This window comes from Canis lupus, chromosome 32 (genome assembly GCF_011100685.1).
Source record: "Canis lupus familiaris isolate Mischka breed German Shepherd chromosome 32, alternate assembly UU_Cfam_GSD_1.0, whole genome shotgun sequence".
Classification (NCBI taxonomy): domain Eukaryota; kingdom Metazoa; phylum Chordata; class Mammalia; order Carnivora; family Canidae; genus Canis; species Canis lupus.
This window is the reverse complement of record NC_049253.1, coordinates 5705230-5720810: the sequence shown is the minus strand read 5'-3', so window position 1 is coordinate 5720810 and position 15581 is coordinate 5705230. Positions and strand designations below refer to the sequence as shown.

Here is a 15581-nt window from a genome sequence, read left to right as displayed (position 1 = left end):
CACTCACGTAATCTTTGTTGTTGGACCTTTCCTGCTGTATACTTCAGCCTGCATGGTCCAGGATGTTAATCATTACCATGTTTTTCTCCCAGCTACCAGGAAAGTGAAAAGTGAAACCTCTAAAGGAATAAATTAGAGATTGCACGTATCACTTCCGCTTTTAGCCCATGTACTTTCACCAGAACTTACTTTTTATCACTAAAACTAGCTCCTAGACAGGCTATGAAATGACTTTGGTCTTTCTGGCAATGAGCCGAGCTAAAGCAAAGAGGAGGAAAATTATGCTCCAGCTGTCTCTCATATGCCTATTATGACATCCAATAAATTCCAGCTTCTCGGTCACATTCTTTTGTTATTTAATATCACAGTCATGGGGATTCCCGGGTGGCTCAGTGGTTTAGCACCTGCCTTCCGCCCAGGGCGTGATCTTGGAGTCCTGGGATCGAGTCCAACATCAGGCTCCGGGCATGGAGCCTGCTTCTCCCTCTGCCTCTCTCTCTCTCTCTCTCATGAATAAATAAATAAATATCATGGTCGTTTTCTTGGTCATTTACACATTGAATGTGTAAGAAGTTAATAAATAAGATGAAAAAAGATCCCTAGATTTAAGGAAAAGCTGAGACGGAATATGTATTTTGCTGCTTTCTTCCTCCAACTGCAATACACATTACCCTAGAAATTTTCTCTGTAATTCAGATTACAATGCCTCAGGCAAAAGCTTTTGATTATGATTTTGTTGAGAAGTAAGGCAATTGATAAAATTGCATTTCATTCATTTAAGATTAAAGGAAAAGATGGGACTGTAGGTGACAGTGCCTGTGGTCCAACTGCATATCCTGGTTCAAAATCGTAATTGCAGTCAGTTCATTCAGTAAATATTTATTGAGTACTTACTACATGGTTAGCAATGAGAATAAAATAGTTACCTGCTTTTACTAAAATCTCTATCCTTTTGGAGCTTAAATTGTGCTAGTGGGTACAGAAATTAGATTTTATTTTCTCTTTTAAATTAAAGTTAGCAATGAGAATAAAATAGTTACCTGCTTTTACTAAAATCTCTATCCTTTTGGAGCTTAAATTGTGCTAGTGGGTACAGAAATTAGATTTTATTTTCTCTTTTAAATTAAAGTAAAATACACATTCAGTGTTATATTAGTTTTAGGTGGCAAATAGTGATTGGACAATTCTGTACCTTCCTCAGTGCTCACCACAGTAACTGTAGTCACTATTTGTCACCATCTGATGTTATTACAATATTACTGACTATATTTCCTATGTTCTACATTTCAATTCCATGACTTAATTATTTTAGAACTGGAAGTTTGTACTTCTTAAACCCTTTTACCTATTTCACACACACCCCTCCCAATTTTCCTTTGGCCACCACCAGTCCTCTATATTTAAATCTGTTTTGGGTTTGTTCATTTGTTTTGTTTTTTAGATTCCTCATATAAGTGAAATTTATACCATACTTGTCTTTCTCTGACTTGTTTCACTTAGCATAATACCCTCTCAGTCCATCCGTGTTGTTGCCAATGGCAAGTTCTCATTTCTTTTTTGTGGCTGAGTAATATATTGTGCATATACACTACATCTTCTTTATTCATCTATCAGTGGGTACTTTGGTGACTTCCTTATCTTGGCTTTTGTAAATAATGCTACAGTAAACATATAAATTTTCAAATTTATGTTTTCATTTTCTTTGGATAAATACCTAGTAGTGGAATTATTGGATCATATGATATTTCTATTTTTAATGTTTTGAGGAACCTCCATAATTTTTTCCATAGTAGCTGCACTAATTTACATTTCCATCAACGATGCATAAGGTTCCCTTTTCTCTACATCCTCACCTACACTTGTTATCTCTTGTCTTTTTGATACTAGCCATTCTGACTGGTGTGAGGCGATATTCCACTGTGGTTTTAATTTTCATTTCCTTGATGATTAGTGATGTTGAGCATCTTTTTGTGAGTTTGTTGATCATTCTCATGTCTTCTGTGGAAAAATATCTCTTTCAGGTCCTCTGCCTAATTTTTTATCAGATTTTTTTGTTTGTTTTTGTGTTGAGTTGTGTAGGTTCTTTATATATTTTGGATATTAGCCCCTTATCACATATATCATTTGCAAATGTCTTCTCCCAGTCACTAGGTTGCCTCTTTGTTTTGTTGATGGTTTCCTTTGCTGTGTAAAAGCTTTTCATTTTTGTGTAGTTCCAGTATATTTTTTGTTTTTGTTTCCCTTGCCTGAGGAGAACTATGTAGAAAAATGTTGCTAAGGATGATTTCCAAAGTATTACTATTCATATTTTCTTCTCAGAGTTTTTTATAGCCTCAGGTCTCAAATTTATGTCTTTAATTCATTTTATTTTCAGTTTTATTTTTGTGTAAGAAAGTAGTCCAGTTTCATTCTTTTGCATGTATCTGCTGTTTTTCCAGCAGCATTTATCAAAAAAACTCTTTTCCCCTTTTTGTGTGCTTGTGTCCTTTGTCGCAGTTTAATTGACCATGTAGGTGTGGGTTTTTTCCAGTCTCTCTGTCCTGTTCTATTGATCTATATGTATGTTTTTGTGCCAGTACTTTACTGTTTTGATTATTATAGCTTTGTAGTATATCTTGAAATCAGGATTGTAATACCTTCAGCTTTGTTCTTCTTTCTCAAGATTGCTCTGGCTATTCAGGTGTTTTGGGGCTCTGATGTAATTTTGGAATATAGGCAGTATAGGCGGGGTTTGGTACGGTGAGGTCTGGAGCCAATGACCAGGAAAGAATTCTTAAGATGTCTTTGGTGCAAAATGGTGGTTTTACTAAAGCCTGGGGACAGGACCTGTGGGCAGGAAGAGCTGCTGCCCTGGGCTTGTGAGGGGTGGCTGATTATATATATCTGGGAGTTCGAGGTAAGGAAAGGATTTTCTTATGCTGAGGAGGATCTGCAAGATATTGGAGGCCATTGTCAAGTTAATGCTGTTTTTCCTCTGGCAAAGCATTAACATTAAGACTGTTGGGAACTTCCTGGAGGAACATGATGCTCTGCCTATTTCAAGTATCTGGTCTATGGGCTGCAGGTTATTTTTATTTATTTATTTATTTTTTTTGGGGGGGGCTGCAGGTTATAAGGACATTTAATTGTATCTACATTTCCTTCCGGAAGCTAGGTTATTGATTTAAAAAAAAAAAAAAAAGGGCAGCCATGAGAGCCTGAGGAATGTCACACGTATCCTACCTGGGCTGGGGGTGTGGGGTATCAGTTTATGCTTTGTCCTCAGATAGACTTCTGCTCTCTCATCAGTTCCATACACATTTTAGGATTATTTGTTCTAGTTCTGTGAAAAATGCTGTTGGTATTTATTTAAAAGCACTGGTAATGATTCATAATTAGTCTTTACTTTGATAGATTTGATTTGATTTTTTTTATTTTTAATTTTACTGGATGGTATTTTCCTAGGCTTACTTATAAAAGGTGCTTTGAAGAGAGATGAAATTATTCTAACAATATTTCATGTAGTACCAAGGTTGACCTCTGGTGGTAGTTATGATTGATATATTTTTTCATCTTATTGCAGTCTTCATAATACGAAATACTGGGGAAACTTAAAAGTACTGAGAAATTTAGCTATTCAGCTTGCCAGACTACATAATCTGCTTTGGGGACTAAATCATCCAGTTCATTTTTCTAAATAGCTCAATTCACATAATAGACATGATTTTAAATTTCCCTTTAGCCTTTTTTTGTAAAGATTTCATTTATTTATTTATTTAATGAGAGAGACAGAGACATAGGCAGAGGGAGGAGTAGGCTCCTGGAGCCTGATGTGGGACTCAATCCCAGGACTCTGGGACCATGCCCTGAGCTGGAGGGAGACGCTCAACCACTGAGCCACCCAGGTGTCCCAAATTTCCCTTTAGCTTTTATTTTGTTTTTCCTTTAATGCAAAAACACTTTGATTAATTCTTGTTTAAAATGATAGGTTTTCTTTCAAGTTTTTATTCAAATACCAGTTAGTTAACGTACAGTGTAATATTAGTTTCAGGTGTACAATATAGTGTGATTCCATACTTCCATACAGCACCTGGTGCTCATCACCTTTCTTCATTCCCATCACCTGTTTCACCCCTCTACCACTCCTCCCCTATGGTAATCCTCAGTTTGTTCTCTAGAGTTAAGAGCCTGTTTCTTGGTTTGCCTCTCTTTCTTTTCCCCCTCTTTTTCCTGAATTGTTGAGCTGCTGGGCTGGCAGGCTACAAAAGCTTAAATTCTTTCCTATAGTTTATGTGCTTGCCATTTTTTTTTCCTGTATAGTTCATCCTCATGTATACTTTTCAGTTCAGCATTATTCATGATTTAGCCTCAAATAACAAAAACCACAGAAATGATCTTTCATATGGTAGCCACTGATGATTCTCTTTTTTTTTTCTTTTTTTTTACTAAATAGGTGAAAATAGCATTTTAAAGTAGGGTTGATAGAGGTCTCCTAAGGTAGCTGTTAGACTGATATTATGACTCCTGCTTGAGAAAATGGGAAAAATGAGGGATTCATGAAATTTATTTTTTTTATCTTAAAAATAAAATCCCAGTAGTATAGGGGCAGTTGGGTGGCGCAGTAGGTTAAGCTTTCTACTCTTGGTTTTGGCTCAGGTGGTGATCTCCGTGTCATCTACGCGCTGAGCATGGAGTCTACTGAAGACTCCCTCTCCTTCTGCCACTTCCCCTGGCTCTCTCTTTTTTTCTCTCTAAACTAAATAAATAAATCTTTAAAAAAATCTTAGTAGTATATTGGGGTGTTCTGTTGTTGAATTTCAGTGGAAGTGAACCATTGAGGTTTAGGAGCAAGAATGATAGAGCTAATTAAATTTTTTTTTTTTCCTGGTGTTCTAAGGACTTGGCCTTAGATGGATCACTTTTACAAATGAGTGTTTTGGATACACAGCTTTCAAGTAAAGTGCTACTCTCATATCCTTGCTGAATTAATTTGCACTTAAATGTTAATGGCTTCCCTATGGTGAGAGGTGTGCACTCTTATTAAAACTGGCATTGTTTCTTGTCGTGAATGCAAACATAGAAATGATTTTTAATATAAAGAAGAAAGGATGGGCTGATATGTAAAATGAAATTTGTTTAGAGTCTTTGGATTCTGTATTTTCTTCAATACTGTGACAGTGGAATACAGTCAAGTAGCAGTAGCATCTCAGAACTAAGAAAGAATTGGAGGAGAAAAGGGATTATTAGTGTATAGTGTCAGAAAGAAGTCCAATTAGATAAATGTTCAGAGGAAAGGGCATTTGTGTGAATATTATGAGGTATTTAGTGCCCTTAAAATGAGTGTTTGGGCAGAGTGGTGGTGGAGGCAATGCCAGGCTTTAATTATCTGGGGAGTAAGTAGGGTTCACTTACTGATATTTAATATATTTATATATCTTTAATTAATTAAATATATTTTAGTATAGACACTAATACTTCAAGAGATTTGATCGAGGAGAGTGGGAGTAAAGCTCCAGGGGCATGGAAATGGAATGAATGTGTTATAAATATTACATATTTTTGATAGAAAACTTCAAAAACCTGGAAATATAAAAGTGAGAAACAAAATCCCTCAATTTGAAAATCCAAATTGACTACTAATAACAATTTATTTACTTTGTGAGTGAATATAATCATTTTGTGTATACATGTATGTGATATACATATAATTTTCTATAATACTCCATTGTAAAATGTACTATGATGTGATTAATCCTCAATTGCTGGATTCCTATTGGTTTCTGGCTATTTGCTGTTAAAAGTAAATACAGAAACATCTATGTATGCATGCGGGTATTTCTTTTCTTTAAATTTTATTTATTCATGAGAAGCACAGGAAGAGAGAGAAAGAGGCAGAGACACAGGCAGAGGGAGAAGCAGGCTCCATGCAGGGAGCCTGACATGGGACTCGATCCCAGGTCTCCAGGATCACGCCCTGGGCTGAAGGCGGCGCTAAACTGCTGAGCCACCCGGGCAGCCTGCATGCTGGTATTTCTGATGTAGAGTCATTACATAAATGTAAAATGATGTGCCAGTTGTTTTCCAAAACAGTTGCACCAGTTTACATTTTCATCACCGGCCTAAAACTGTGTTATCATTCAAAATGATGTTCCTGAAAATTTTATAAAAGAAAAATCTAGTTTGCTTTGTTCAGTTATTTGGCAGATTTTAGCTCCTTGCCTCTAACTGGGAGGTTAGGTTCAAACTGTGTATGAATGTGGTGTGGTGTGTTCGGTGGCCAGCGCTTTCTCTAAGGTGCATAGAGAAGGAGCGCAAAGCCACCTCCCGGATGCCAGCTTTAGGAGGGTGTTACCTTGAGTTATCTGTTCTAATCACTCTTTAGGCAGCTTATCTCTCTATCTAGAGAACTGATGTGCATTTTTACTTTGGGGAGTAAATGCAACTGCCTCTGCTTTACCTCCACGGAAGTGAAGGGAAGATGTAATAGATGGGGAAAACTGCTCCAACTCCTCTTTCCAGAGCTCTCCCTTGTGATTTCTTGCTCCACCCACTATAGCTCCCAGGCTTGTCCACTTAAGCTCTCCGCCATTCTGGAAGCTGTTTTCACCTCTGCTACAGGATTCTCTTGTGTGTTCTGGGCATGACTTCCTCCGTTCACTTTTATTCTTCAGTAAGCTATTCTTAGCATTTGTTTTCTAGAAATTTGTCAAAAATCTATTACACTGATGACTGTAGCCCTGCCCACACCTCATTTCCTTATACCAATTCTCAGAGATATTAGATATGCCCTTTTATGTACTTTCCTATCATTTCTAAAGAAGCTTTAGGAAGAAAGGAGTGAAAACATTTGTGCTCAGTCAGTCATCTTGGACTGGAAACCTCTGCTCCAGATGTTTCAAACATTCCAAAAATATTCTATGATTATGTAGTCAAATCTAATAAGAATCTGCAATAAGAATTTCTTTTCTTTCTGCTCACCTTGTTTCCTTCTCTTTCCAGAGATCATTTAAAGCTCAACACTTTTATTGGCTGTATTAAAAAAATTAATGCTATTCTATCTGATTTACTTTGGGGAAAGTCTGAGATAAAAAATTCAGTGATTCTGTTTCTCAAGTATAAAGCCAATTTTTTAACACTCCATTTCGATAGGAAGTTATTCCTTCCTAATCTACTTGTTTTGCTTTCTTCATCTCATGTGATGTTCGTATTTATTCAAGGAATTCTTATTTATATGAATTCTTATACGAATAAATTTGTATTTATTCAAGGCTTTCTACCTACCTTCTTGTAATTCTACCTATTTGAAGTAGAATTCTTAGGCTAAATTCATAGTGTTTTAATTATTTTTAAAAATATGTTTTAACATTTACCCTTGCTGTCCTGAGGCTTTACTGTTAATTTTTTTAAAAGCGTATTCTCTCTTGTATCTTCTAACAAGTGAACATGGGTATAATTTGGTCAAATTCCAAACAAAACAAAATGAACTATCTAGTGGGATTTTGTGAGGAATTTGTTCAGTCTACTTATGGGGAGGATTGACTTTTTTCAAATACCATCTTTCATCAAAATAATAAAGTATTTTTATACAACTAGTATTATTTCTATGTGTATGTCTTTAGGGAAAGGCTTGTTGAACTTAGTATAGCAAACAAATATCCTTTTTAGTTAATTTCAAAAGTACTTTATGTACTTTATTGTTTATGTTTTTTTTTAAAGATTTATTTATTTATGATAGACGTAGAGACACAGGCAGAGGGAGAAGCAGGCTCCATGCCGGGAGCCCGATGCGGGACTTGATCCCGATCCGGGGACTCCAGGATCGCCCCCTGGGCCAAAGGCAGGCGCCAAACCGCCTAGCCACCCAGTGATCCCCTATGTACTTTATTGTTATTGTAAATGAGTTACTTTCATCACATATTATTTAAAAACAATTCTTATGGGACCCCTGGGTGGTTCAGCGGTTTAGCACCTGCCTTCAGCCTAGGACATGATCCTGGAGTCCCAGGATCAAGTCCCACATCAGGCTCCCTGCATGGAGTCTGCTTCTCCCTCTGCCTGTGTCTCTGCCTCTTTTTCTCTCTGTGTCTGTCATGAATAAATAAATAAAATCTTTAAAAAAATAAAAATAAAAACAATACTTATTATTTTTATTAAGAGAAGAGTAACATATGTCCATTATAGAAAATGTTAAATTAAAATTTACTCTTGTAATTTACACTATTATATGCATATCGTAAGTAATATGCATATCACCTAAAATGCATTTAAGTTTCTTTCCTGTCTTTTAATGTTTTGATAGTTCATTTTCTTTTTAGCACTGAGTAATATTCCACTCCAGTTTATTTATCCATTTACCTGCTGGGAGGATATGTTGATTGCTTCCAAGTTTTGGCAATTATGAATGAAGCTGCTATGCACATCCGTGTACAGGTCTTTGTGTGCACATACATTTTCAACTCTTGGGTAAATACCAAGGAGCACAATTGCTGGATCATATGTTAGTTTTGTAAAAAACCACCACCTGCCTTCTAATGTGGCTGTACCATTTTACATTCCCCCTGAGAGTTCCTGTTGCTCTGTATTCTTTTTTTTTTTTTATTTTATTTTTTATTTATGATAGTCACAGAGAGAGAGAGAGAGGCAGAGACACAAGTAGAGGGAGAAGCAGGCTCCATGCACCAGGAGCCCGATGTGGGATTCGATCCCGGGTCTCCAGGATCGCGCCCTGGGCCAAAGGCAGGCGCCAAACCACTGCGCCACCCAGGGATCCCTGTTGCTCTGTATTCTCTCCAGCATTTGGCATTATCAGTGTTTTGGATCTTGGCCATTCTGACAGGTGTGTAGTGGTATCTCATGGTTTTAATTTTGCATTTCCCTGATGACTTATGATGTGGAGCATCTTCCTATATGCTCCTTTGCCATCCGTATGTTTTCTTTATGAGTTACCTATTAAGGTCTTCAGCCCTATTTAAAATTATGTTGGTTACTTTCTTATTGTTGAATTTTAAGAGTTCTTTGTGTATTTTGGACAACAGTCCTTTATCAGATGTGTCTTTTACAAATGTTTTCTCCCAGTCTGTGGCTTGTCTTCTCATTCTCTTGACATTATCTTTAGAGCAGAAATTTTTAATATTAATTAACTTCAGCTTATCAGTAGACACACTCTGATAAGTCTGGACTAGCAAGAATCTTACTATTTTGTTTTGTTTTGTTTTGTTTGTTTGTTTTTAAGAATCTTACTATTTGTTGGTAGTTGTATTAGTCATTCTGTTATCCACTGCAGTGATGTTTATGAGATTAAAGTACTGTTATAGTCCTTCATACTTAGTCTTGTATTTGAACAGCAGAATGACACACTTGCACAAATGATGCTTCTTTGTTGGTAATCAGTATTTTTTCATGAAGACCTAATAGACATTGTTTTTATAAGATATTTTGTCACAAATATTTGTATTTTTGCATACTTTCAGAATCTATATAGACAGAATATATGCACTTTTCTAACTTTATATTAGTACTGTAGCCACTAGTACTAAATTAATTTAGCCACATGTTAAAATTTAAAATTCAGTTTCCCAATCACAGTAACTACACTTCAGCTGCCCAGTATTGGATAGGAGGGATATAGAACATTTTCATATTCACAGAAAGCTCTATTGAACAATACTGTTCTTGAACACAGGCAGTTGTGCATTTAAAGATTTTTTTCTGTGATTTCTTTTTACTTTATAGTAATTACTGAAATAAAATATTAAAATCAAAAAGCAAGAATAGAATAAGAAGCTCAGTGAAAGGGTTGGTTTCCCTACTATTATTTTTTATTTTGTATCTTCTTTATGGTAGATAAAGCAGTGGTTTTAACTGCTACTGAATAAACTGTGTGTTTGCTGCTCAGCTAAATGCAAAAGACAATGGACAGAGCAGTTCCTATGATTGGTCCCTCAGCTGTTAATGTCTTCTTGGACAAGCAAATAGTGACAGGTAGTATTAATAACAGCAGTGGACCCTAGCTGCTGCAATAACTGTGTTTGCATAAATTTCATCCCTAGAATTAGGAACATCTCTACTGAGAATCCCTAATTTTTAATTCCTTGGATTTGGAGGCTGCACCACAGAGAGACAGTACAGTAGAATAAGGCCAGGGAAGTTTCCTCCAAGATTGGCTATTTAGGGATGCCTGGGTGGCTTGGTAGGTTAAGTGTCTGCCAACTGCTTGGGTCATGATCCCAGGGTCCGGGGGATCAAGCCCCATGTCAAGCTTCCTGCTCAGTGGGGAGCCTGCTGTCCCTCTCCCTCTGCTGTTCCCGCTATGTGTGTTCTCTGGTGCCTTCTCTCTCTCTCTCTCTCTCTCTCTCTCTCTCTCTTAAATAAATAAATAAATCTTAAAAAAATTTTTTACAAAAGATTGTCTATTCATTGACCATTTAACTATAAAATAAACTTACTTCATTGTTATAGAAATAATGTTTTCTCCAAATTTATTTTTTTAAAGCCCTTATTTAATTCAAGCAACATTTAACACAGGCTTTTATGTGCTTATAATGTGCATTACTTCTGTTTACTCTTAATGGTATAGGGTCAACATCTAGAAATAGCTTGAAAATTTCATTGGAGAGGGAAAAGGCACCTGGAGATAGATTTTTCATAGTTTAATCTTGATATTGGAAGAATCCATCATTTGCCTGCTATTGACTTTCTTTTTTGTTTTTCTTAGGTTAGTTAGGTGTTTGAATGTTGAGAAGGTATAGTTGCTAAAACTGCATTTAGTTGGTGGGAGTTTGTGAGAGTAGGCTGGTTAATATATGATAATGAGTAAAAATAGATATTGATTTGGTAATGTGCATATAAATCTATTTTAAGTTGTTCCTCCAGGTAAAAAGATCCAGCTTGCATGGTTAACTACTGTTTAGATCTTTTTTCTATTTGGAGGCTAACTTAGAGTCTAAGTAAAAATTATACTGGGTAGGGTAGGAGGAGTTTGCACACTATGTAGCCCCCAGAGGTAGGACACTTAATTCTAAAAAATAACAGAGGACAACTCTAACTATTGTACATAATCTACTACCATGAAAGGTAGGAGAAGTGATAGGTGTCATGTGTACAGCCATCCTCTAATTTGCTATTTGCACCTGAGTTACAGATACAACACAAGGAAGTGTGGTCTGGGATATATTCGTTCATCATCAGTTCTTCCATAAGCATTTACAAAGATCCCGTTAATTCTCTTGGATTTTTCTATTAAAAGTTTCTTTCAGTGCCGTGAGATGAATTGGTGAATTGATAGAGATTGCATAAATAGAGACTGCCAGGACACATCAGGGTATTTAGGTAAAGGGGAAATGCACAATAAAGTAATTTTTCCTGTAGAAAAATGTCTTTTCTATAGAACTGTTAACTTAAAAGGATTATTTTTTAAAACATAATCTTTCTTTGATATGCTTTGGTGATAACTGGGAATGTAACTGCTGTGATCAAATGATTTAAAAAGAGACATACATGCTGATGGCACCCAGAAATAAAAAATCTTGGCTCTTCTTCCTGAAATTAGCATTGATGTTTAATTAAAAGATAAACAGATGTTCCATAGATACCTTACAGCGATTATTCAAAGAAGAAAGATCTGCAGACATTCAATCTTAGAAAAGTTTTATTTCAGATTTTCATAAATCTAGTTCTCTAAAAGAAATCTAGTTCTCTATTAATGATGCAGTCATGTGCTCTGAAATGGATACGTTTTAAGTATATTTCAGTTTCTGTCAGCTTTGTGGTCAGCTCTATACCTTAAAAAAATTGTCTTTCAAAAATAGAGATGTAATTAAACCAGTATCAGGATACTTTTATTTTTTTTATTATTATTATTTTTTAATTTTTATTTATTTATGATAGTCACAGAGAGAGAGAGGCAGAGACACAGGCAGAGGGAGAAACAGGCTCCATGCACCGGGAGCCCGACGTGGGATTCGATCCCGGGTCTCCAGGATCGCGCCCTGGGCCAAAGGCAGGCGCCAAACCGCTGCGCCACCCAGGGATCCCTCAGGATACTTTTAAACAGTGATACTTAGACAGAGTAGTGGATCACGAGAGATACTACGAAAAAAATTCTGTGGTTGTTTTGCAGGGTAAGGATTGTACTTTGTTTTAAGTGGTTTTCCGGTTGTCATTTCAGCTATGAAGTCTTACACTCCGTATTTCATGCTCCTGTGGAGTGCTGTTGGGATAGCGAAGGCCGCCAAAATCATCATCGTGCCGCCAATTATGTTTGAGAGCCATATGTACATTTTCAAGACACTAGCCTCAGCCTTGCATGAGAGAGGCCACCGTACAGTGTTTCTTCTCTCCGAAGGCAGAGACATCGCGCCATCTAATCATTACAGCCTCCAGCGATACCCAGGAATTTTTAACAGTACCACCTCCGATGCTTTCCTGCAGTCCAAAATGCGGAATATTTTCTCTGGGAGATTAACAGCAATCGAACTGTTTGACATACTAGATCACTATACCAAGAACTGTGATATGATGGTTGGCAACCGTGCCCTGATTCAGGGTCTGAAGAAGGAAAAGTTTGACCTGCTGCTGGTGGACCCTAATGACATGTGTGGATTTGTGATAGCTCATCTTTTAGGAGTTAAATATGCTGTATTTTCAACTGGCCTTTGGTATCCTGCGGAAGTGGGTGCTCCTGCCCCATTAGCTTACGTCCCAGAGTTTAACTCACTCCTCACAGACCACATGAACTTGCTGCAGAGGATGAAAAATACCGGCGTTTACCTCATTTCCAGATTAGGGGTCAGCTTTCTGGTTCTTCCCAAATATGAAAGGATAATGCAGAAGTACAACCTGCTGCCAGAGAAGTCCATGTACGACTTGGTCCATGGGTCCAGTCTGTGGATGCTGTGTACAGATGTAGCGCTGGAGTTTCCAAGACCCACTCTGCCTAATGTTGTGTATGTAGGAGGAATCCTAACCAAACCAGCCGGCCCACTACCAGAAGTAAGGTTTGCTGAACTCCTTGGTAATCTTTTCTAAATATAAAGGTCAATTTGTCAGTTTTGATTTTTGGAAGAGATAGGATTGGTTATCATTGGCTAGCAAATGCTACTCGAAAAAGTAGTTAAGACAGTAGAGCCGACTAAGGTCCCTTCCCTTGAGGATGCACCATTTCCCTGGAGCATGTTCCTTTGATGGAGCCTCTCTCCAATGCTGAGAGGCCATTTTGCCACATGGCCAATAGACTGGCTGGGAAATAGACTTTTGATTAATAACTGTAGTATGTGAGGAGAATGTAGTTATGTAGCTCTAATGAGCATAAGTGGTTTTTCTTTTAATTAACCACAGAATTTGCTCTTTTCTCTCCCAGATAGCACAATGACCGGTTTCCACATCTAGATTAGGTTCACTGAAGTCAAATAAACAGAAACCATGGGAATAGAGGGTCTTCTTGCAGCAATCATAACCACTAAACAGCTTATGTCCAACAATGAAAATAAAGTAGTAATTTCTATCAAACTAAGGAGCTGACTAATTTTTAGTAAATAACTGTTTTAAAGCAATCCTGCCCCATTGCGATTTCATTTCAAAGATGGAATTGATTGTACTTTAACAAAACCCTGTCTTCTATCTAAGTCAAACGTAAGTCCTTTTTTTCTGGTTGAGCTGTCAGCGAATCCCTTTTGTCTCTTCTCCATCCCAGTTTGTTTTGTATTATTATGTCAAACTCGTAGGGATCATACCTGCGGATCTCTTGTCGTTGGGGTTTCTTACCTCAGGCTGGCTCTCTGGATTTAATCTCAACATCTGATGGCATTTACCAGGAAGCAACAAGTTTGTTCTATAATTTTGCTCGTTACTGAAACTATTTCTACTCTTGAAAATCTGAAAATAGCCACTTACAACAACTCTACTAAATCTCTGGTCACTACATATCAAAACATTTTTAGAGCCTGACGAAGAGCAAATCTGTATTTTTTCATACAGGCATTGGATAAGGACAGTCACTGGGCAGAATTTTCTGGTGGAGAAATAATGTGATGGCAATATACAGCCTGTAGACTTTTTCTAATCCTTTATTTTTTTTCTAAAGACTTTATTTATTCATGAGAGACACAGAGAGAGGCAGAGACACAGGCAGAGGGAGAAGCAGACTCCGTGCCGGGAGCCTGATGTGGGACTCAATCCTGGGACCCCAGGATCACACCCTGAGCCAAAGGCAGATGCCCAACCACTGAGCCACACAGGCATCCCTTATTCTAATCCTTTAGAAGTGCATTTAATAAGTAATACTTTGATATATTTCATGTAACATGAAAAAAATAGAGCTTGCCAGATTTCAGGCCTGTACCACCTAGTAGTTCAAACCGATGCTGCCAGTGGAGGCCTTTGAGGGCACAGCTGTTCTCTCTGACATCAACTGTAGAGGATAGGAATTAATTTCAACTTTCCTCAGCCATTCATGAATTTAACCAAGCCCATTTCAAATCTTTAAATATTCTCTGCCAGGGTCACCACGTGATGTATTAACTACCCTTGAAGGGAGCTAAAATCAGATTTAGAAGTAGCTTCTAAAAGACTTGGTGAGATAGTCTGTCTTCTCTGAGTCATTCATAATGTTACACAGATGAGGGTTACCTCCAGGTCTTCATTTTTTCCTGACCAGAGAGGACTGCACTTTCTGGTTTCTGTTTGGGGGCTGTATCCCTCTTTTGGTCACATGATTGAAGGAGGGATGGATGATGAAAAGGATTGTTCTAAAGAATCTTTAGTCCCTGTACATTTGTCTTGAATTGCAGCAACTTGAACTATATAGCACAAGTACAGAATTCTATATTTTTTAAAGATTTTATTTATTTATTCATGAAAAACACACAGAGAGAGGCAGAGACATAGACAGAGGGAGAAGTAGGCTCCCTGCAGGGAGCACGATGCAGGACTCGATCCCAGGATCCCAGGATCCCAGGATCACGATCTGAGCCAAAGGCAGATGCTTAAACCACTGAGCCACCCAGGTGCCCCAGAATAATATTTTATGGGTTTTATTTTTCTATCCTTTAGCCTTCATTAAGATACATAGCACATGAGAATATTTCTTTTTTCCCTATAACCCAGGCTTATCTTTTCTTCCATGGGTCCTTTTGCCCGTTAGTTTCACTATTTTATTTTACTTTTAAACCATCTTTGGAGTGGTTTTGGAGACTTATATAAGGTTATTACTTAAAATGTTCTCCAACTTGCATAATTTCTAGTTTGATCCAAGCTTGACTGACTCTGTGAGCCTCTCTGTTCTTTTTTTCCTCTTTGGGCTTTTTTTTTTTTTTTTTTTTTACGATTTTATTTATTTATTCACAAGAGACACAGAGAGAGAGAGGCAGAGACACAGGCAGAGGGAGAAGCAGGCTCCATGCAGGGAGCCCAACATGGGACTTGATCCCAGGATTCCAGGATCATGCCCTGGGCCAAAGGCAGGCTCTAAACCACTGAGCCACGTAGGGATCCCCACTTTGAGCTTTTTGTTTACAGTGACTACTTTGGCTTTCCCACTCAGGTCACACACACACAGACACATAAAAATATAGCATATGCATGTGTTATATATGTAGACCTAGATG

General features: G+C 37.4%; 1 protein-coding gene across 5 annotated transcripts in view; it reads left to right on the top strand.

Moving 5' to 3' along the window:
- The window catches only part of UGT8 (UDP glycosyltransferase 8), a 105552-nt gene that overhangs the window by 18876 nt on the left and 71095 nt on the right, over window positions 1-15581 (top strand). For all 5 annotated transcript variants that reach the window (XR_005382610.1, XR_005382609.1, XR_005382612.1 and 2 more), the window contains one exon: window positions 12146-12969. Coding sequence is in view for 1 of the 5 variants with exons in the window: in XM_038581780.1 (XP_038437708.1) it covers window positions 12148-12969 (822 nt within the window). In the remaining 4 variants the exon portion in view is untranslated. The remainder of the gene's footprint in view (window positions 1-12145; window positions 12970-15581) is intronic.